At 42.6% G+C, this 22,229-nt stretch overlaps 3 protein-coding genes across 4 annotated transcripts; all 3 read right to left on the bottom strand.

Moving 5' to 3' along the window:
• Positions 1 to 1,667: 1,667 nt before the first annotated feature.
• Positions 1,668 to 9,072, bottom strand: safb (scaffold attachment factor B). 2 transcript variants are annotated; one of them, XM_085348198.1, is made up of 21 exons: positions 8,791 to 9,072; positions 8,397 to 8,493; positions 8,079 to 8,143; positions 7,779 to 7,994; positions 7,633 to 7,692; positions 7,507 to 7,546; positions 6,280 to 6,706; positions 5,850 to 5,893; positions 5,655 to 5,764; positions 5,406 to 5,555; positions 5,003 to 5,091; positions 4,729 to 4,778; positions 4,543 to 4,628; positions 4,284 to 4,426; positions 3,984 to 4,134; positions 3,647 to 3,843; positions 3,377 to 3,545; positions 2,920 to 2,993; positions 2,779 to 2,837; positions 2,642 to 2,696; positions 1,668 to 2,550 (listed from the first exon to the last, which is right to left on the bottom strand). In XM_085348198.1, the coding sequence occupies exons 1-21, from the start codon at positions 8,941 to 8,943 to the stop codon at positions 2,430 to 2,432; spliced, it is 2,556 nt and encodes an 851-aa protein (XP_085204324.1). In that variant the 5' UTR covers positions 8,944 to 9,072; the 3' UTR covers positions 1,668 to 2,429. The 2 variants fall into 2 exon arrangements, with proteins under 2 accessions (XP_085204324.1, XP_085204325.1); XM_085348199.1 differs by having other exon boundaries at positions 4,029 to 4,134.
• An 885-nt stretch (positions 9,073 to 9,957) lies between these two features.
• malt2 (MALT paracaspase 2) lies at positions 9,958 to 17,986 on the bottom strand. The gene is made up of 16 exons (XM_085348084.1): positions 17,850 to 17,986; positions 17,520 to 17,686; positions 16,271 to 16,401; positions 15,967 to 16,111; positions 15,698 to 15,885; positions 14,467 to 14,563; positions 14,216 to 14,266; positions 13,841 to 13,921; positions 13,547 to 13,750; positions 13,213 to 13,390; positions 13,057 to 13,131; positions 12,799 to 12,926; positions 11,128 to 11,277; positions 10,879 to 11,036; positions 10,579 to 10,716; positions 9,958 to 10,401 (listed from the first exon to the last, which is right to left on the bottom strand). Exons 1-16 carry the CDS (start codon positions 17,984 to 17,986, stop codon positions 9,958 to 9,960), a joined length of 2,472 nt encoding a protein of 823 aa, XP_085204210.1.
• Positions 17,987 to 19,018: 1,032 nt separating this feature from the next.
• On the bottom strand, positions 19,019 to 22,048 carry mrpl54 (mitochondrial ribosomal protein L54). The gene is made up of 3 exons (XM_085348384.1): positions 21,865 to 22,048; positions 21,520 to 21,676; positions 19,019 to 19,513 (listed from the first exon to the last, which is right to left on the bottom strand). The coding sequence occupies exons 1-3, from the start codon at positions 21,989 to 21,991 to the stop codon at positions 19,381 to 19,383; spliced, it is 417 nt and encodes a 138-aa protein (XP_085204510.1). The 5' UTR covers positions 21,992 to 22,048; the 3' UTR covers positions 19,019 to 19,380.
• Positions 22,049 to 22,229: the final 181 nt, after the last annotated feature.

Genomic DNA, 22,229 nt, shown 5'->3' with positions numbered 1-22,229 from the left:
GGCATGATTGAAGTCCCCTGATATTATGAGAAGGGCTCTCGGTGATTGTGTTTGCAGTCTGCTGACCACAGAGTGGAGAGAGTCACAGGCTGCATCCGCGTTGGCCGAGGGGGGGACATACGCTGTTATCGCGATAACATGCGAGAACTCCCGGGGCAGGTAGTACGGACGCATGCTAACAGCTAACAGCTCTACTTAAACTCTCTTAAATTAACTTCCAATAAAAAAGGTTTATCATTGATTGAAATTCATTCAGAAATGTTTAACGAATGAGCTGTCACAACTTTCAAGTACAAAGTTGTTATGAAGTCTGTCACATTCCCCCCTTTTTTTCTTTTTTTATCCTTTATTTATTTATCCTTCTTATTTCATTGTACTGTATATTGTTACTCTTATTTGCCTTGTATGTCTACTGTACAAACTGAACTGGAATGACTGACTGTTCGCTTTATAAGTTCAATAAAGTTTGGAAGAAAAAAACCCCTCTTCGGCTGCTCCCTTCTGCCGTATTTTGCGGCAAAATTATCCACACCCACCGCCGGGCTATGAATTGTGGGATATATGGGACCACAAAGCGTGCATTGGACCACGCTTGATATTTGGGGAAATCGACAGCGCATTTGGAGTATGCATTTGAAGCACACTTCGAATTGGGACAGCCGTCGTCGAGTGGCGGTGACGTAACCGCACTTGAAATGCGTACTTCAAGCGTGCAGACCCTGAATTGGGACACAGCCTCTGTCTCTCTTTCACAGCATGTCTTTATCCTGTCTTCCTTCTCTCACCCCAACCGGTTGCAGCAGTTGGCCCCGCCCCTCCCTGAGCCTGGTTCTGCCGGAGGTTTCTTCCTGTTAAAAGGGAGTTTTTCCTTCCCACTGTTGCCAAAGTGCTTGCTCATAGGGGGTCATGTGATTGTTGGGTTTATATCTGTATGTATTATTGTAGGGTCTACTGTACAATATAAAGCGCCTTGAGGCGACTGTTGTTGTGATTTGGCGCTGTATAAATAAAATTGAATTGATTTGATAGTTTGATTTATACCACTATCCATTTAGGTTATATGTATGAATCCAGTCAATAATAAAACAGCCAAAAACTTGGGTTTCCTCCTGTAAAAATAATTAATTTCAACAGTAAAACTGTTCTGTTTGCTAGTGAAGGACCCAGTTACTCAGACCTGAGTGTCCTCCTAGTTGGTGGTTGCTAAAATGATTGCAAAGTGTACAACGCTGCTCTGAAAACTTCTGATTGCTCAGGTCGACAGGTTTCACCTAACAAGTTGGGAAATGCACATTTTAGCCAGGCGTCAAAGCTTGTTTTATGACATAATTTTTCTGACCACATATCTGTATTAATTTCCATTCATAACCTTCTTTAATAATAATCAGGTCTCATACCGCTTCATTTCTGAGAGCCACGAGGACTGTTTCATAAACTAGGACAGGACATTTTCACTGCCATGTCCAGTAACTGTTGGTGCAATTTTATTTGCAAAAGCTAAATAAGCGAGTACCACTGATGCCACAATATCTTTAAAAATCTGACAAAGATAATGCGCATGTGCATTGTACAGTTTTATACCCGTGGCCCGAGCTTCTGTGCCACCGAGCGGCACAGAAAAGGTTTTAAAAACATCCACAAAACTAGAAAGACATTTGAATCACGACCACACATTTAATTCTAGAATTTATCACAAGTCTAAAAGGAAAACTAGAAAAACAAAAACGTTACAAGCAAGGAGAAACAAAGTGTGACATTTAATTTTAAAACGCTTTCATCTGCAACAAACTTTCACTGAGCATCTTTTTAAAAATGACGAGAACCTGAAACTCTCAAATTATTTTCAATAAAGTTTCATCAAAAAACAAAACAACAACAAGAAGAAAAAAAACCTTCTAAGGGCTTGGATACAGAAAGGAGGCTTGTGAGGTTAGGTCCAGGAACTCAGGCGTCTAAAGCCTCTTTCAGACATGCGCTCTTCTTCATTGAACTGACGGCAACAACGTATCAGCATCCTGATCACTCGTCCTTAAAAGACAAAAAATAAAAATGTGGAAATCTGTCTAGGTCAAACCTAGAAACATCCATGTATTATTGAAGCCAGCAATATTACATATCACATGTCTGAAAAGGGTTTAATAAACATCTGAATTTATTTTACACGCACGCACACACACACACTCACGCCAACTTGCGGATGCATAACAGCTGTGATGTACAAACAAGGTAGGGCTGTATGATAAATACACTATCACTGTATCACAAAAGGATAAACACACTTCCATCGAAAATCGATGGGAATTGTGCCAAAAAGGAAAAAAAATAATCCTGATTTTAAAAAAATGATTTTTTTCTTTTCTTCTTCTTCTTTTTTTTTTTTTACAAAAACAACATAACCACATCATTACACAACCGTCTCCAGACAGGCATCAGTAACGGCGGCCGAAAGCTCCGCCCTGCAGCCCGCTGCCCTGCATCAGCTGGTTCTGTCTGTTAAGCGCTCCGGACAGAGACTGAGATGTTCCCGTGTTCATGTAGCCGCCACGGCCTCTGAAATCAAAGACACACCGACATCAGCTCTGTTGTGAAACCAGCGAGGCTAGCTGCAAACAAAGCAAGACTGAATGCAGAAGCTACTCACCCAGCCATTCCTCCTCGTGTCATGTGGCTCTGTCCTGGGATAGCTCCATCCCGACCTGGAATTAAAAAAAGAAGAAAGATCCAAGTTAAGACAGCAGTGCTTTTATAGCTAATACCTTAAAGTGCAGGTTGACCTACCTTGCCAGGGTCTGTCTCCATCCATCTTACGGTTAGAATCCCAGTCACGACCGCCCTCCCTAATAAGACAGGAAAACGGCATTAGTGGACTATAAAAGTTGCTTATTGCGCTTGAAAAGAAGCCAACAGAGTGATATTCACCTGGGATTCATGCGCTTGTCATAGCCTCCACCCCAGGAGTCTCTTCCGTCTCTGCCGTGTCTTTCTGAGAAGTGCTGCAAAAGGACAAGACAGCTGAAATTTTCATATTCTCACATGCGTCTGCATATTCTACACACTAAAAGTTCAGCGTTTAGTGGCTTTTGCTGTTAGTTAAAGCTCTGAACCACAGCAACATATCAATACTGTGGGAGCTCACTTTAAAGAGCACTCGTGTTTGATATCCACACGCCAGGCCTGTGAAGCTGCAGTGCTCAGCTCAACTGTGTTTTATTTAACTTAAGTGGCTTTGCCGGTGTCCATGTTCCACATCTAGACTTCAACATGCAGAGTTTAGGAGTCAGGGTGGTGCCAACAATAAATATTTGTGGTTTTTGTAACTCATGGTGTTTCTTTTCCTAACAGAATAATATCTGGGGGGAGGATGCAGGGTTCTTACCTGACCATCTCTGTCAGCACCCATATTACGGGTGTTGTCCCGCCTGTCCATCATCATGTCGTCTTGGTAACGTCCCCTTTCTCTGTGATCAAAATCCTGATAGCGACCGAAGTCTGAGCGGCCGTAACGGTCATCCATGGCCATACGCTTATCAGGCCAGTCATCCTTCCTAAAAAGGAACCACAAAAACCACGAGGATCGACCAGTGAGCAAAGCTGTATCCAGCAGATAAACGCAGCATGCATCAGTGTCACACACACGTCACTGTACCTGCCGTCCATGTCGTAAGGCCTCTTAACGGGGCGCCGCTCCTGTTCATAGCGCAGCTGCTCCTGCTGCCGTCTCAGCTCCTCGCGCTCCCTGAGGATCCTTTCCTGCTCTCGCCGCCTTTCGTACTCAATGCGTAGCCTTTCACGCTCCAGGAACTGACGCTCCATGCGATCTGCGTCGAGGCGCTGCTTCTCAGCCTGCAAATGAAATCATTTGATTACAGTTAATTCATACATTTTTTAGAACTAACAGGGATTAAGGTGAGAAGTGTTTATATGGGAGGAATGAAAGAAAATGTAGTGATTATGTGCAGAGTGCATCGGATTGAGAGTTGTACCAAAGGACGCATATTTGGAGGCAGAGAGGAGTCATGTGACGATACCTCCAACCAGTGTCTCTTCTTCATCAAGTGGTTTCGCTCCTCCCTCTCCCGGAAGAGACGGATGCGCTCACGCTCTCGGTCAGGTCGGAATTCCCGATTGCGATCACTGAATGAAAAAAGAAAAATCAGCTGATATTTATTATCCGATCAAAACCTGAGCTAACTGCTAATATATAGAAGTGTCTTTATGAATACATTCTGTGTTGTTAAGCTCCATGATGGGCTAAGTGTTATTTCTGTATTCATGATCCTTACGTGAATCTGCGTCTCTCGACCTCTCTGATCTCCCTCTCCCTCTGCCTTTGTCTCTCCCTCTCCCTTTGCTCCTTAATCTGATCAAATGACAAGATGTCTTTCCTCTCCTTACTCGAAGAAGTTCGGTCCCGACTCTTGGTGCTCTGAAGAAAGAGCAGAAGAGTGTGAAGACGGGCATGATCTAACCACTTCATGCATCAACAAAACAACACTGATTAAGAGGGAGATGGCAGTTACAGGGTCATTAATCATTACTTACCCTCTCCTTGCTTTTGCTTTTGGTTTTGACACTGATAACAGGCTCTCCCTTGGACTTGTCCATAACTACAGTCCTCTCATTTCGTCCTGTCAAACAATCAAAATTATTAATGTCAAGTATGTAATAAAGGTTGTTTTTTTGTTTTTTTTAATCATGTCCAGGTGGAAATTCTAACACATCTCACACCTTTGCCATCTTTTCCTTCTCCCTCAGACTTCTCATCCTTTCCATCAGACCTGCAGAAACATCCATATTGTCAGAAATCATTGAACAGTTAACCTGATCCTTATCTTGGTTTATACAAAGGGCTAAATGTCTGACAAACTACCCAGACACATGGCATGCTAAAAATATAAATACACCTGTGATATTTAAAACCTCACTGGGCCAAATTTTCCCAGCAGAAGAGGCACTTTTAGCGATATCACTCAAACACAAGTCAACGGTCTGGCAGTCTTACTTGGAGTCAGTGGAGTGTCTCCTGTCAGTGCTAGACCTCTTGGGGTCGTTCTTGTCAGCTGGCTTCTTCCCTGCAGGTTCATTTTTAGCCTGCAATGTTTAAACGGGAACACGTTTATTCACAAGACCAAGCTCAACATCAGCGTGTTTAAAGAAACAAATACCTCTGCCTTCTCTACAGCTTTCTAATTACTTCAGATCATTTCTAATCTTTGCCATTTCCAACCATTTTATTTGCTGCATGTTTTTTTTTATTTAGAGCTAACACTTTAGTCTGATTACAACCATCAGTTTAACAAAGTTTTAGGCATTGCAATACAACTAAACAGAAAACAGACTGCTGCTTCCAAATGATCAGACTGTCAGATGAAATGTTAGTTACTTCTCCTTCTCCCCACACTCACCCGCTCCACAGAGATCATCCTGCCATGCAACTCGGTCCTGTGAAGGTGGCTGATACACTTGGTTGCTTCCTCTGTGGATGACATGGTGACAAAACCGTAGCAGCGAGCCCCGGGACTTTTGGCATTGGTCACCACCTTAGCTCCGACAACCTGCAGGACATTTATAAAGCCCATAAATATTATTTTTGCGTCCATGCAGAAAGTAACTGTCTGGTGACACTGGTGAGAGACTGTTTTCAATTGACTAACCTTGCCATATTTGCTGAAAAGCGTCTTCAGATCAGTCGCTCTGGTAGTGGAAGAGAGGCCACTGACCCACAGATTCCTGCTGCTGCTTGCTGCGGCCCCAGCTCCAGCACCTACACATGTGCACCATAAAATTAATGAGCACACAGCCACTGAAAACAAGACCACCAAGACAAAGAAGCCATTTGATTTACTCACCCTTTTCATCCTTCGACTCGGTCTTGCCATCTTTCTCCTCAGAGCTAAAGAAGAAGGGGAAAAAAAGCCATCAACCTACAACGGTGAGGATGTTGGCGAGGACATCCACGATCTTCTGGCACACATGTTTGTATTTCTGTTATATAGCATCTCTCATTGCCTACAGCGATCAACCCAACATGTACCATAGTGCAGTGATGTATTGGCGAATAAATGGAGTTATATCCTCTGGCAATCCGAATAGTTAGGTTTTTAATGGATAATAAAGTGGGACAGGTGAGTGCAAGGAATGAAAAATGGGGGAACCAAAACAAAACAAATGTACAAAACGTTTTTACCTCCAAAAGAGCATCCAAATTTTGCTAGCACAAAGGGGCCAAAGCAACAGAGATAACCATTTTTGGTTTCTAGTATACAGAAAGCAACAAACCTCTTTTTCTGATCATCGCCCTCTACAGAAGAGGACTCTTTCAGTGTCGAGGCTGAATCCGCAGCAGCTTTCTCTTCTGTCTTCTCATCCTCCTCAACCTTCTTAGCCCCCGTTTCTGAATCAACAGTTTCAACCTCGCCGCCCTGTTTGCTTACACTAACAGCCTGCGACATTTTGTTTTCACCGTCAAGTGTCTCTTCTGGGGCGTTCTGTTCCTCCCCAACCTCTTTGGGATCAGTCCCCACAACATCCCCGCTGCCCTCCGCATCTCCAGCGGCAGTCACGTTGGACTGGGCACCTGTGTCGGACACACTTTCTTCCCCTCCGGCGGTGGCTCCTTGGTCTTCTTCAGGGCTCGTCTCGTGGCTCTGGTGTTGATCTTCGTTATGCGGCTCAGATAAACAAGACCCGGCTACTTTGTCATTTTCTACGGATTTAACAGGAATAGAATGGCACATAGTTTAATCACTTCTGAAACACATCAATGGTTAACGAGGAACTGGCAAGGCCTGGATTAGGAACGTCATGACCACTGGCCTGTGCTCTTAGAACTATGGATTAAAACGATGGCCCTAAAGAGAGACTGGAAAAGGGCCCAAAGGCTGTTGGGACAACCGAGCAACTAAAGGGGCTAAAACTCATTTCTCAAGCTCAACCACTTCACTCTTTTCACCTGATCCAAGACAGACAAAGAGTAGAGTGCTGAAGAGAGCCACAACATCAGCAGTACACCGGAGGCTCGCTGAACTCCATCTTCTTTCAGCCTTTGAGACTTTTCCAGCGTCCATTGGTAGTAACCCTGCTCAAGTCCAGCAGTTTCTTATCCAGCTGATTTATGATTCACCGTCTTTAAAAAGTCGTAAGAGTTGACAAATCTTGATGCATCTTCTTTGCCTTGACCTTCACGTGGCAACCTAGAAACACTACAATCACCTGCACAGCTTAAACCTCCCTCACCTTGAAACTGAATTGCTGGCAGTGTGAATCAACTTGTTAACCACAGTCACGTGAGCGTGTGAGAAGATATATGGTAACTTGACCGATATTTACAAATGAACAAAGAAAAGATCATATGTGGCTAAACAAATTTCAACACCAAGTCAGCAATTCCCTTTGGGCTTCCAGTCTCTCTTGTTGGTTGAAACTAAACAAAGTGTTTGCATTTTCAAGCTTAACACTGCACATCTACACCTCAACCTTATGATGAGCCAATTTCTTTTACAGTACCTGTTTCTTCTTTTGTGTCGTCAGCCTCTGGATCCTGAGCCTTTAACACAGAAAATTATGTCTCGTTCAAAACGTTATCGTGTTTTAACAGGCTCTGCAGGCGTAAGAAATACTTAGTAAACCTACCACATTGGCTGCTGAAAATGTTGCATCTTCATCCTTATCCAGCATCTCAAATTCATCCATCTGTTAAAATATATTCAAATAAACTAACATTAAAACAGAGTTACAAGTAAAGATTTAGCAGACAGGTTTCTAGTATTATCTCTCACCTCTGGACCTCTCGTGTCTTCTTCTGACTCGAGTGCCCTGTAGTCATTTTCTTCATTCATCCCCGAGTCGTCCTCTCTGTAAAAGTTCTCGCTTCCATACTCGTCATCTTCAGCCGGTATTCCGTTGTCATTGTCAGTCTCATCCAGAATGTTCATGTCAAGGATGTCCATGTCCTGCATGTTCTCATGTTCATGCTCATCCTCCTGATTATCCTCCTGATGAGACAAAGACGTTTTTAATACATCAGCCGTAGCATCCAAACTGGAGGAAAAGCAAGATAATCCTATCAATAAACTTACGTGGCCATCGCGGGAATCCTCCTCCATAGTGCCATCCTCCGGTTCATCGTTCTCCTGCTTGGTATCTAAAGAAAATACACTTTAGTTTAGTCTTCGCCTGATTTTGACAGGCGTCTAAATCTCTCCCACGCATATTCTGTTACCCTTGCTCTTGCTATACTCTTCTTTTATAACGAAATACCGTAATTGTTCACGAATGCTGCACAAGCACGAAATACAACGACATGACATATTACGTGCCACCTGCCTTGCAGAAGCCTCTCGGGCACAGCAACAAACGGAAAACATGCTGTTTTAAGAGCTTGCTGCAAACCTTACCTCTGGCAGCGCGTTTAGGTGTGACGTTGGCCTTTTTGGTGGTCAACTCCGGAGCGACGATAATCTCGTCCGGATTCCCACCCTCTTCCTCGATTGCCTGTTTGTCAAGAGCACGGCAAAAACGCTTTACAGGTTGTACATTCAAGCAACAGTTGAAATAAAAAACATGTCAAATAGGTGAATGCACGCAAATTAGCGGCATTAGCGAGTTATTTGGTACAAGCGCATGCTAGCACTTAGCATACATTTAGGGTCAACGGCCTCGTAGCGTAGTACGCTCGAAATTTTGCGGCTGTGTGAGCGTCAAACTAAACTTCTATAATGCAGGCCTTTATGTGCATTTTAAGCATTGTTATTCAGCGACTGGCTGTTTAAGGGACTGTAAAATTCAGACCTTTTTAAGACGCTCTGATAGCACGCTCTTCACGCCCGTCGTGTCCAGGTTTCGTTTCTTCAGCTCGGCCTTCAGGTCTATGACCCGCAGCTCCGACAGTTTGCGCACTTCTGCACCCTCCGGCACCTCCACATCTGCTGATGGGTCAGCCATCGCAAGACACGGGAAAATATCTCTTCAGCTTGCAATAGTAATAATAATATTCCTTCAAAGAGCCGTGTTTACTGGCGCCGCACAACGAATGGAAGCAGCGGGATTACTAAATTACTGCAAAATGGCGGATGCTGCAAGCAGAGGTGGTGACGACACAGCGCAGGCGCAGTGCAGCGATAGTGCGGCGACTGGCACCAATCAGCGACAAGGATCTGATGGCCGGGAGAGCGCAGAGTATAGTAAAGTAAGCAGCTGCTGTTATTCATGCAAGCGTTAAAACACAGACAGCTATTTTAGTTAGGAGCTCTTCTTTTCTGCTCCCATCATCTTCATCCTTCTTACCCTACCTCTTACATCCTCCTCTGTTACACCAAACATATCCACTCGCTCCACCCACTCCACCCTACCTGCACTCTTTTTCACATGTTTTGTGCACTTTCCCTTGCTTTGGATGGTTGACCCCAAGTATTAAAATTCTTCCTCCTTCACTGTTACACCTGTCTCCCTCTCATTCACACACTGCTGACTTTTATTCCTTTTCTCTCCAGTGCATACCTGCACCTCTCCAGGCCATCTTCCACCTTCTTCCTATTCGTGTCATCTTTGAACGTCATAGTCCATCTCTGCAAGCAAGAATGATCTCAGATGTAATCTCACCCCCAACTTAAACCCATATGTCCCTCCAGCTGCACCTCACCACTGTCTTACTGTCTTCATACATTTTTTTCTAATGCATGCTACAAAAAGGTTAAAGGTATAAAGTTTATGCTTTATTCTCCTGTTTTGAAGGCAGTCTTTGGGTTGCATAACATTGTTACAAATCCATAATAATAAAAAAAAACATTACACAACTTAATGCATAGTTAATACAAAGATCAGAACTTAAACGGCCCCCATACAGTCCGGGCCGAATTTAAAGAAATGCCATATTAACAGGACTTGTCTGTCAAGCTTTCCACACATTCATGATTTTGTACTGCCGATTTATTAGTGGGTAGAGGCTGAATCTCAGTCTCAGTAAGAATGAAAATTGTACATGTCACTGAACTTGTAGTTTGAGTCATTTACTTTACTGTGGGGCAAACTTTTGCTGGCAACAAGAGGTCGAGGGTTATCTAGTATTTCAGGACTGTCAGTCTCCTCTGGCACATTGGCACTCCTGGGTGATGTCGGGGAGCCACCGGTGAAAGACACACTGGCACTTTGTGCATGATGTGACCATGTGTTTGAGGCTGTACCAGTCAGGGACAAGTCTTCACCAAAGGAGGAGCATCCGGGAACGTTAAAAGAGTCGAGGCTGAAGGACGAGGAGGCAGAGCTGACGTGAGCTGCTCGGGGTTCGTGGAGATTGAGTTTGGAGACCAGTGGTTTGCCGACTGTTACTTGCTGCCTTTCTTGCACTTCCTCATCCATGTTGGAGTAGGTGTAATGAAGGCATATTGTGAATGTGAGCTCCCTCTATAAAGACAGTAAAAAGCACAATTTGTTTTGGGGTTCTTTTTAGCAGTTATGAAAAAGTATCGGCTTCAGTCTTCCTGATTTTTAAGTGAGCTGCAGCAGGCTTGGCATTGGAAACGACTGCTCTGAGGTCATAAATAGAAGAACTTATTGTAAAAATAGGGAAAAATGACAGACCTTGAGTCTCTGCAGGCTGCGGATGTGCGTGTAGAGACTGTGGGTTTCTGGTGAAGGAAGCTCCTCTTTTATCAATAATAAACAGCCAGCTTCCAGTAGAGACTCCTGATTGCTCTTCTTCAAATCAATGTCCACATCCTGCAAAAGTGATACGAAAACTCTGTAAAGCTCAGTGCATTTTCAATTAGATGCTTGTGCTTTAAGGAGCTGCAGCAGCAAATTTAGTCCTGGGTAAAATCTTGTCTGTTCTGTATTGAATCACAAGCTTTTTAAATCTAAGTGGAATAATGTGTCACACACCTCAGGGAAATCGGTAAGCTGAGCCGAGCAGGAGACTATTTCATCGGGTTTGTCAAGTATCCGAGTGTAGATGACCATGACGTTGGAGAATTCTGCAGCAAATCCAAGCTGAACCTTCACTCCACAGTCAAACTGGAGGTAACGGCTTTCAGGGAGAACTGTGAAGTAAATAAATAAATAAATAAATAAATACGAGTAGAAATGTGCCTTTTGAAATATTTCATCATTTCAGTTAATACTTTTTTTTACCATGTGCAATAGCCCACTGCAGGTTTCGAGCTGAAGAGGATGCAGAACACTGAGAAACCTGTATCCTGTCAGTGAGGGAGCGTCTTTCAGAGAGATTACTGCGGAGCTCCAGCGCCTGCCGCCCTCGTGTGATTACACAGCGACCCATGTCTGAGAAGAAAAAACAAGCTTTAATATTGGGAGCACAGATGTGACGTGTCTATTTTTCTGTTGCAGGACATTATTTTTGTTTAAAACACTTTAATAATAGGACTAATATGCATTTTAAAAAGGGTCATAGATGATCTTAGAGCTTTAAATAACTGGAAGAAATCAATTTAATAGTTTTTCTTGCAGGCTGTGTCACTAGATCTTAAATCTGTCATAAGACTAAACAGGCCATAAAATCAACAAATAATTGTAAAGATATTTAAAATAGAAATGATGCATTCGGTTTGCAGTTATAGTTTGCACCATTCAGTGTGGTTTACCCCAAAGGGTTCACAGTTTTTTCATGCTGCAGCATGTATAAGTGGGATATGACTGGACCTGCAACATCCTCCTTGTTAAACAGCATTTAGTGGTCTTTCAGGTTTCTCTTCATATCCACGTTGGCATATTGCTACACCTTGACTCAATCCATCTAAGTCTGGTAAATGTTGCCAATGAGTCAACATGCATGATAAGTACTTACATGAAAAATCAGTGAGTACCTCCCCACTGACCCCCTTGGAATCAGCTTTTCTTCCTCCAATAACTTTGATAAATTACAATGAAGCCATGAAAAAATTTACCTTCGTTCTATGAGCCATTTCCGGGTCACATGCATGTTAAAAACATAAAAGTGGCTTTAATAACGGTGCTCACAGTTCACACACATTACAAAGCTTCACCAAGGGTTCGAGCATCGTGCCAAAATCGAAAGGAATCAGTTTGTTGTTGATGCTCACAAAGTAGGAGATGGATATGCAAATTTATCCCAGCATTTCAGTAAGTGTCAGGAATAATCATTTCTCACTCCTCACACGACTTTGCAGAATTCCTGCAAAATGAAGGATGTTGAACTGTTTTCACAGTTGAAATAACTTGAAAAGAAAAGCGAATGGACTGTAAGTTTTGTGAAGACGTTTCACGGCGCATCCAAGAGACATCTTCACTTCTAAAACCGTCGGAGGTGTTTAAACCCTGTTGGGGTTATCCCTTAAAAGGGTCGTTGACCCACTATTAATCGCGCTTTATCACATTAGCCAAGACATGTCTCAGTGACACCTTGCCTCATCCTATCATGTGACCCATTATAGTAAACTGACGCAATATTTTGGGGGAGCTTGCAAAGGATCTCAAGACTGCACTGTAGGTGGCCAACAGCTGGTGTCAGTACCCAGCCACTCTGTTCAATGATTGTTATTCACAGTGGACACAAATGGCCCCTTTTACTCCTCTTTCAAATCTTCTGTCTTTGAGTTCCAAAATGTGAACATTGGCATCCTCGAAAGAGTGACCTTTATCCTTTAGGTGCAGGTGTGCAGCTTAGTCTTGTCCTAAGGACTTAAGAAAATCTGCAGGAGCAGTGCGGCACTGCCAGAGCAGTCTACTCTGAACGTGAAGCCAAACTGAAATTAGATATGTTTTAAAAATTTTTTTAGTTGAGGAATATTGCGATTATATCGTACAGATTGTTGAGTGCTCTACCTTCAGCCACTCTGTCGAGCATAACGGTGACCTTCTCGTCTTCACAAACTCGCTGTTTGAGGAAGTTTATGAAGATGCCATTTGACACGTCTTCCCTCTTCACCTCATACGCTTCAGCGTCTACGCATCTAAAAGACAGCAACTTTCACATGAGTTTGACCTTGTAGCCTGAAGTAGAAATACACAATAAGTGCTAGAAAACAACACCCGATACTAAAGAAATTCAAAACTGAACCGCATTTAGGACTGGGAGCTTACGTGGCATAACCAAACACTATATTTGCTGTGACCTTCAGCAGTCCAGGCTGCACGATGACATCATCGTGTGGGTTTCTGAAAAAGAAAACGGACAAACAGATTCAGAGGGTCTGCGCTGATTATAATTTCATTAAATAAAAACAAAACAAAACATACCTTTTGCGACACATGTCCAGCAGGAATACATTAAGACCAGTCTTTTTCTCCTGCATCTTTGTGAGTATATTCTGTACACACAAGCAGTGCTCTGATGTGTAGGAGACCGGAGCGTCAATGGGAACCATGAAGCTGTTTCCATAGTTCTCATAGCCATGACCAGCAAAATATAGCAAACCTTCAGAAGTAAAGAAAAACAGATGCAATTATTTATCCTAGTTGTATTCTTTTTTTAAAATTAAAAGTAGATTTTACAAACACAGTGCTGCATTTATTTTATCAGTAAAGCGCAGCGCAGTCGCTCAAATTGGACAGACGTATGCAGCAGACGTACCGTAGACTCCTTTGTCAAGCAGCAACAGGAACTCAGTAACAGCGCTGTGCATCTCCTGCCAGTTGAGATCGAGCAAAGAAACCACCTTGAAGTCCAGCTGTCGAAGAAGGTTGGTCAACTCGTGGACGTCAGAAATGGGAGCACACAGCTGCGTGTGGTAAATGTAGTTCATGTTACCAATCAGAAGAGCGACTTTGTCTGTGGCTGTGGACAGGAAGAGAATGAGCAGTGAAATCCACCACAAATCGACAAAAGTAAGACTCGGTATTTGTCTGTTTGCTTGCGTAAATTCACCATAAACGTCCTTGGCAGATGGGGGCGAACTGGCTAGCGGATGTGTTCCTGGTAGGTAGGTTTTGTGGACTTCCTGTGACTCTGAGAACACCAAAAGAAAAAAACATGCTGTGTTATCTGATAACTAACAGTTTGTTTAACATCTCGTTTTCACTTCTGTAAAGCCTGGTAACCAGACTTACTGTGTACTTCACATTAACCCAATTAACCACAGCTATCAGTAGCTGTTTTTTAGGTTACACATGCACACTATCTATAAATACCACTTTTTAATTACCTGTTATATTTAAAAAGAGGAATCAAAGTCAGACAGGACATAGGAATTACAATACTGCGGTAGTTCCTCTAAATATTCTACCAGAAATTAAAGAGTACCTAGACCGCGGTCAACCTCTACCCAGGAGGCGTCAGTGACAGAACTGGGGCCTGCATGAAAGGGGAAAACAGTTACCACAGCACGGTACTGCGATTTTGTAACTATACAAATGTGAAGTGTCAGACTTATTGTAATGTGCTTTTACTTATTTACTTCATGCAAATATATAAACATTTTAACATTAAGAGCTTACTAAATTTTCTCATTTATGTTTACATTCCTAATTTAGAAAATACAAACAATGGCTCACCGATGGTGACTGTTGCCGTGCTGCTCCACACCTCATGATACAAATTGAACACCTTGCAGGTGTACTCTCCTCTGTGTGCTGTGGTCACACATGGGATCTGCACAGATACAAAACATACGCCACATAGAGCATTAAGCTGACATCAAGCTACAACCTGCAGAGACGGAAAATGAATGTGGAAGTGCTATAAACTTGTAACTCCTAAGTGAGTATGGGCACAAAAGTGATTCCCGGTACATGGAGTGATTTGGATCCTTACTGATAGTCACATCCCTCGTGGGAGACCAAAAAGCCATCACGTGACAGCCAAAATGTAAATATTTAGGTTTTAAAATGCAGAACCCAGAAACCAATAGATGCTCACGTGCCTATCTCCATCTTTTATATACAGTCTATAACCGATATAACAATCAGCTGCATTTTAATGTGAAAGTTTTAAAAAAAATTAAAGGTGTTGCAGACATGTGACATTTTGTTACAAATGTTAAATGGACTGATTCTTATATTTATACTTTACTTGAGTAGAAGACGTCTTTTTGCTTTCTATCCAACACTCACCGAGGAATGCATCTCAGGGTTCAGTATCTTACCCAAAGAAACTATGGCATGCAGACTGGAGCAGACAGAGATTGAACTAGCAACGTTCCGATTAGTAGATAAACTAGAATACTTGCTCTATCTCCTGAGCCACCCAATTTAGGATCAAGTGAACGAGGTTCCAGTCACAGAGGTCAGGCAGTCGCCACCCATCCAGTAAGCGCTGGTGGAGGTTGATATCAGTTGCTCGGGAAATTATTACTAAAGCCCAGGTCACACAGACCAGTCAGTGAACTCCCAGGAACCGCTTGCCACTAGGGAAAAATGTATTTTCCTTATCTGGTTGATAAAAATTGCTTGGATGGACATGACAGATGTGTCTACAAGCATTGCGCAGTTAATCTGTGATGTTGAGTCATAACTTCTGCTTTTAGGTGAATACGGTATTCTCTCTGCAACAAATTTCATTCCCCACACAGCTCCAGGACCCATCGCCACATAGTTGTTTTCCATCCCAACTATATCCACATGCACAAAAATACCCGTCTTTCCATCGCAAATGGTGAATATATCATATCCAGTGCGCATGACGTCACATGTAAATCCACCGTGCTCTTTAAGTGAATATAATTCAGTAGTTTTCATATCCAGTAGAGAAGCAGCTCTGTGCAGCATAGCTGTGCTGCTTACTTACCCTGAGTGAGCTCGTCTTTTGTTGTGGCATGGGCACTTTGTTGTGGTACCACTCATACTGTGCAGGTGGGTTTCCCTCTGCAGTGCACTCCAGGACTAGAGTGTCCCCCTCAGAGGCTGCCTGGGACTGCGGGCGCTGGCTGATATGCAACCCGCTCACTGAACCTGGAAACAGACTGCTGCTGCAGCCTGAGAAAATTCACCAAAACATTACATGACATGCTGAAAGATAAATTAAAACAACGTCAGAGAAGCAGAAGGAAGAAGAACCTGCAGAGATGATCAAACGAACTTGAGCCCACTTGGAGAAAACAAATTTCTCTCCATGGCTTATCCTGCAGATATAGTGACCCTGGTGGGTGGGGCTTAAAGGGCAAAGAACCAGTTCTGAGGAATTTCCTGATTCCCCCAAAATCTATAAGACAAAAGAAAAAAAAATCAATATGCATAAGAGTTCATAGCTGAAACTGTATTAAGATATTAAGATGGCAAGCTATCTCATTGGCTCTGCGGGTTTATGCAGGAATCTTTTCCCTTCTTTTTATAGTCCATTAATCACAAAAATTTCAGTGACCTCCTGTTTGCCTTTGAACCACTGGTAGCCGAGTCCGGGGGGACCAGAGGCCCTGCAGGTCAATACCACATTGCTCCCAGGTGCGGCTTCCTGGGACTGCGGCTGCACTGTGATCTGAATCTGCTCTGCCACTACCACACAAACACACAACATGAGCAAATCATCAGATTTATGACACGTGCAAAACGACCAATACTGCTGTGCATATGTGAGTAAATCAGACTCATTGTAAATCAGTGGGCTCGTGCTTGCTGTTTACAATCTGCATACTACCTGCATACGGACACACCCCCATTTCTTTATATAGGGGAAACAGTTTACCTGAAGATGAAGTGGAAAGAGTTGTGATGTTGTAAGAGAGAAGCATACATCGCCGAGGCAAAAAAGAAGGAAAAAATGCGACTGGGGAAACTTAAATAATGGTGTCTGAAGTCTGAGGAGGTAGCCAGAAAAGGGGCAGCTTTCCAAAGAGGTTACACAGGCGTGATTACTCCAATTACTGGCTGAAATAACGAGGGCGCCGAATTACTTTTCCCTTGAGATGCTCACTAAAAGTTAAACTTGATATGAGAAGACTAACAGGGTATAAGAAAAATAAGAAAATGGGTAGAGGGAAAGGAGCATGTGATCTGTCAGCCGCAGATGATAAACTTACTTTATGAAACTGGACTGTAAGTGACGAATCCAGTATAGCCAGAAGTCATGTTTAATTAAAGATAGGATGAGATAAGAGATACTGGAATGTATCTTTTACATTTAAATGTGTTTAAATGTAAAGGTTAAAGCCTATACTTTACCATTAAGCATTCTGTTTTCTTTACAAGTCATTTTATTTTTAAATGTTGATGTATTTTGGGGAATTTTGTGGCTTATGGGGTTCTGGAAAACTGTCTGTAATTATCAGGGTTGGGGTTAGCCTTATTATTCGTAATAGTAGTATTTCAGTATTCATTTACGCACAGATTTGTGTGTATGCCCTGTTAGTAAATGAGGGTCAGTGGGTTTACTGTAGTCAAATGGCCTCCACAGTCACATGATTGAGATGACAGTTACAGTCATTAGAATTAAGGTAGTTCTGAAGGCAAAACTAGTGAGGTGTACCTAATAAAGCGGCTTGTGAATGTGTGTTTTACAGTTACGTGGTCTAAACAGGACTGTGTCTTCCTCCTGTTTATAAGGAAACAGTAGGCAACAGTAGCAGTAAGAAACAGACTTTGCATATATAACAGCCCAGTGACTTCTCCTTTACCTGCAGTGGTGAGGAACTGCACAGCTTCCTGGTGCTCCAGCTTCCTCAGGCAGTGGAGCAGGAAGTCCAGGGAGCAGGAACGCTCAGCCAGTAATGTCAGCATGGTGCGTGCCGGGCTGCCTGCAGCAGTCAGCACCTGGAGAGAACAGCTGGTCAGCTCCCGCTCACTGCAGGAGACAGGGCAGTGTGTGATGTTAGCAGATGGTGGCATAGTCAGTCTTTAGGGGGATCCATAACCCCACACCATACAGTAGAGACACGGCTTAAGTTTTAGAAACTGTGAATAAAGCGTAAAGCTACCACCTTCACGTGATGCCTTCAAGGTCTCACCTGCAGCGGAATTTCGGCTGCTCGGACACCGCGTTAGCTAGCTGCCTCCATCCACAGGTGGAGTTGTCCAACATCTTTGCCAGCTTAATTAGGATTTCGTCGCTGAGAGTACCGATGCTCCTTTTCCACTCCTCCATCTTCGTAATTCTTCACTACTAACAAAGCAGGACATCGAATTTAAACTTTAGGAGCTAAAATCGCCGAGTGACTGCGCAGTCGCGGTTTCTCTAACGCTTCTACCTCGAGGTGTGACTGACAGCGGTGATCTACAACATTGCTTTAATTGTTGAATGAATGCACTACTTATTCGCCTACGGAGCCGAAACGCCACTAACCTACGGGTTGTAAACACAGCCTCGGGTTTTCCCGTTTCTTACTTTATGAAAATCCGCCTATAACTGCACACGCCCGCGGATCATAGCACCGCCGGGAAGCAGGATGAAGACTTAACAACGAAACCCCCCGAAATTGAACTGAGTTGAACTCATACCAAACTATCAAGACGTCCATTAATAGCTGCGCCAAGTGCCGCTTCCGCTATTTTGCGCTACTAAAACCTTAGTTTTTGGGGGGATTTTAAGCCGTTAAATGAGCGCTCGACTTACCAGATTTACAACAAACCGGTGTTCAAATCTCAGATACATAGAAAGAGGAACAGAGTTACTTTTACATTAACGAGATAGATGATGCATCGTGATACAATCACTCTTCCAATCTTGCATGATTTGTTCCCCAGATGAGTCGCTTCTCATTTCGGTTCCTCGTTTCTGCAACCCCTGCTGCGCGCAGTCATTTGCATGAAGCGTTTTTATGGCAACACCACCACTGTAGCTAGTAGTTAAAGATCAGCGCAATAACTATTACAAACTGCGACCCAGAGCTTTTCCTGTGACTTGGGGTTGGGCTGAAAAGCACCGACTTACCAACCGTGAACACAGCTCTACATTACAACCTAAAGTGGTGCCACATCTGGATACCTAATATCAATTAAAGCAATGGGACAAACTCAACTTTTGAATATAATTTCATTTTTATTTATAGACAGTCTGCACATTCACAAACAGGCAAAGTGATTTGCAAAAAGAAAACAAAACACCATAAACACATGTTCAAATGATTTAATCCAAGTTAAACACAATGAAATCCTTTTTTTCTACTTTTTGCCACAAAGTAACTACTCCAGAGCGTTCTAGTATACAACAGAAATGTTGAAAATTGTTACTACGACTTCATGAAAACTGGTCAAATTTGATTTAATGAAGAGTTTGTCTGAAGTGAGACAATAACTTCATTAGGTTCATATGATGTTCAGTTTTTGCCTTCTTGAAGGACTCCTTTGCAGTTCACGCTGTTATATCACCACCTTTGTTTAACACAAGAGAACGTTTGCATCAAACAGAACCAGCGATGAAGAGACAAAAGTCTCTCAGCTGTCAGGTGGGATAGACTGATCCAGAAGTCCGTTTCTGTCATGGTAATTCAGTCCAGGGTGTAAAACACTGCTGTTGCCCTCAGTAAGTCCAGTGAAACCCTACAACTTCTTCCCTTTATGTAGTCTGTTGAAACGCCAAATGTTTTCCTTCCTCAGACGTTTCCAATACTCCCAAGAGTCCGACTCGAGCTCGTTCAGCTTTTTGGCTGCTCCCAGGTTTAACTGGAACAACCTGAGTGAAAGAAAAGAAAAGAAAGAAAGAAGTGAAATATAACAACTACAACAACAACTCACAAAGAAGTTCCCCGATTACTTAAGCAGTGAGTCGATATGTCTATGATACAATATCAACTAATATAAAAACCAAAAGCACTCATATTTTGGAAACGGCCAGCATTCATAATCACTGCAGGTAGAAAGGCTGTGGATGCCTTTGAGTTTAAAAATAGATGTAAAAGTTAATTCAATATAAAGAAAATTACCTACAAATGGCACAGATTTCACACAACTGCCAGCTTCTCCTAACAAGTTCTGGCCGATTGCAGACTTTTTGCTGTAAAACGAAACATCCACCAAGCTCAAATTTTTAAAAACACTGCACACATTTTATGTTTTGCCCTTGATCTCGCTAAGCTCTCCTTTTTACCTCCTCTTCTCTTTTCCTTTATTCTCTAGCTGGTCACAGTTAGATGGCTGCCTCTCCTCAAACCTGGCTCTACTGGTTTCGTCCTGTTTAAAGGGAGTTCTTCCTTCCTGCTCTCGCCAAGTGCTGCTCATACGGTATCGTCTGATTGTTGAGGTTTCCTCTGTAATAAAGACCTTGAAAGGCCTTTATCTTTTAGTTTAAAGCAGCTTGAGGTGACTTATGAGTAGAAATGCATTTTATATTATGTATATTAAAAATACAGGCTTATTTTCTCTAGATTTCTTTAAACAGTCTTCAAGAATAGTTCTCCGGGCTTCTTAAAGGACATTCAAAGTTCTTCTTTGGATCTTGGCTGGCTTTTGTTGCATTCTCTGTCAAGATGATCCCACACTGTTTTAATAATGTTGAGTTATGGGCTCTAGGGAGGACAATCCATGACTGCATTTTTCAATCCAGATATGCTTTTATTGCATTGCATGCAATAAAAGGTCTCATCTGTTAGCTAGCTGCTAACCCATAGTTTACAAATGGTTGTGAACACTCACTGAACCTGGAACCACTTGTCGAGTGTCTTCATATACTTTCATGGACACAGTGCACAGCGTGTTGAAATATGCTATAGATGTTCAGCTGGTCCAGCTAGTTTAGCTAATAGCTCTTTTGGAATCCCAATGTTGGTCCAAAAATACTATTTTATGCCTCTCAGCGTATTATCTTTGGCATTTTTTGTAGATTCAGCTAAAGACATGGGAACAAATGCAGCATATAATAGTGAATCCCTTGCCTAAGCTGCTTTTTGTCATGCTTGAATGGTTCATGAGTCTCTGTTAAGTGGCTTAACAAAAAAAAATGGGGGAGGGGGGACAGCCAATGTCCAAAGAAAAACTTAGAAAAAGTTCCCTGGAGAAAAAACGAAATACAATAAAGACATATAGTCATAGTCCCAACTCTGTGCTTCACTATTAAGAATAAATGTACTGTGGTATAACTGCTGAACAGATGTATTCTTATCACAGTCTGTGAGCTGCAAGAGGAACTCATATTTTACTTGATAAAGCAATGCATGTCTTTTATTGAGAGGTACTGGTGTAAGTAGTTCCCCATTCACTGCCATCATTTTCAGAGGATCGCACCGTGGCTCTGATTAGTGGCACGATGTCTCATTCTGTACCTCTCGATCACTGCTGCAGCTGTGTTCCTGCTTTTAATTTAATCACTGATCTTCCACTTTGTGTTTCGATATTTATAAAGATCTGGTGTTCACAGTCATTTCAGGAGCAGGTTTATACATTTGGACTAAATGGAAATCGCACCTGCAGACAGATTTGTTTCAGGAATCACAAGTTTCCTAAGTTTTATATCAGTTTTGGAATTTTTTTGAAAACCAGTAAACTTCTGAAAAATGCCTATTAATTAATTTAAGCTAAGGAGGCACAACCAGCTTCTGGAGCCAGATGTGGACTTACTTTTCCCAGAACATCACACCATTTATTTGTTCAGTAAATGGGTGAAACTTCCACTGGATGTGTGTACAATGATGACACAACGAGGGAAAACATTAAATAAAACATTAACATAACATGCACTCTCACCATTCAGGGTACTCCTCAGGAGGCTTCAGCTTGGGGTCTTCCCCTTGTTTGAAGATGTTGACCCCTACTGCATGAGATGTGAGTCTGACAGGGTCTTTACACACCTCTGGACCTTTCAGTTCCTCTTTCATCATGCCTTTACCCTTTCCCTTGGCCGCTAAAAAATGGAGGAAGAGATTTGTGACTCAAATTAGACTCATGTGGAATGAAAAAAAAAATCCACACAACATTTTAAATTTAATGCGATCTAAATGACACATGCATCGACATCTCCCCTTTTTGTTTTTATATAATCGCACACAGTAAAGTAAACAAGCTTGGCACACAGATGTCGTCTTTACTCACCAACTTTCTTAGCATATCCACATGTCTGTCCTCTGTTTAATATGCTCACCCTGCACAGAAACGACGTGTTGTTTCCGGTGAGGCACCGCGCTACCGGTGCTATCCGTAATAAACTGTACCGTAACATTTTTACTTTATTTTAAAAACGAACTCCACCATGCTACAATTTGACATTCAGTTTTGCCTCAACTTCCGCTTTCTGCCTCGTATTTGCCTCGTTAGAAGTAGAGTACAGCACCCCCCGTGGCTGGGAAGAAACACCGCAGGACATTTTCATGCATACTTGGGTCGCTTCCTTTCACCTCCCAATAGGTGGCAGCACTGATCCTGATCCGTCTCTGTCAGAGCAGAAAGCAGAAGAAGAC

Source organism: Diplotaxodon limnothrissa, linkage group LG23 (genome assembly GCF_057381915.1).
Source record: "Diplotaxodon limnothrissa isolate DT_005_m linkage group LG23, D_limnothrissa_male_GT1.1, whole genome shotgun sequence".
NCBI lineage: Eukaryota > Metazoa > Chordata > Actinopteri > Cichliformes > Cichlidae > Diplotaxodon > Diplotaxodon limnothrissa.
The sequence above is the reverse complement of the archived record's forward strand: the minus strand, read 5'-3'. Positions and strand labels throughout refer to the sequence as shown.

Bases quoted from the DNA above. Each gene is read 5' to 3' on its own strand.
- safb (XM_085348198.1), bottom strand. From the start codon at position 8,943: ATGGCTGACCCATCAGCAGATGTGGAGGTGCCGGAGGGTGCAGAAGTG. The intron at 7,547-7,632 runs GTAGGTTTACTA...TCTGTGTTAAAG, and splicing joins CATTTTCAGCAGCCAATGTG to GCTCAGGATCCAGAGGCTGA. The intron at 4,779-5,002 runs GTAAGACTGCCA...ATGTTTCTGCAG, and splicing joins AGACACTCCACTGACTCCAA to GTCTGATGGAAAGGATGAGA.
- malt2 (XM_085348084.1), bottom strand. From the start codon at position 17,986: ATGGAGGAGTGGAAAAGGAGCATCGGTACTCTCAGCGACGAAATCCTA. The intron at 16,112-16,270 runs GTCACTGAAATT...TTTGTCTTATAG, and splicing joins GGTTCAAAGGCAAACAGGAG to ATTTTGGGGGAATCAGGAAA. The intron at 11,037-11,127 runs GTAAAAAAAAGT...TTTACTTCACAG, and splicing joins GCAGTGGGCTATTGCACATG to TTCTCCCTGAAAGCCGTTAC.
- mrpl54 (XM_085348384.1), bottom strand. From the start codon at position 21,991: ATGTTACGGTACAGTTTATTACGGATAGCACCGGTAGCGCGGTGCCTC. The intron at 21,677-21,864 runs GTGAGTAAAGAC...TCCATTTTTTAG, and splicing joins TGGATATGCTAAGAAAGTTG to CGGCCAAGGGAAAGGGTAAA. The intron at 19,514-21,519 runs GTGAGAGTGCAT...TCTTTCACTCAG, and splicing joins CCTGAGGAGTACCCTGAATG to GTTGTTCCAGTTAAACCTGG.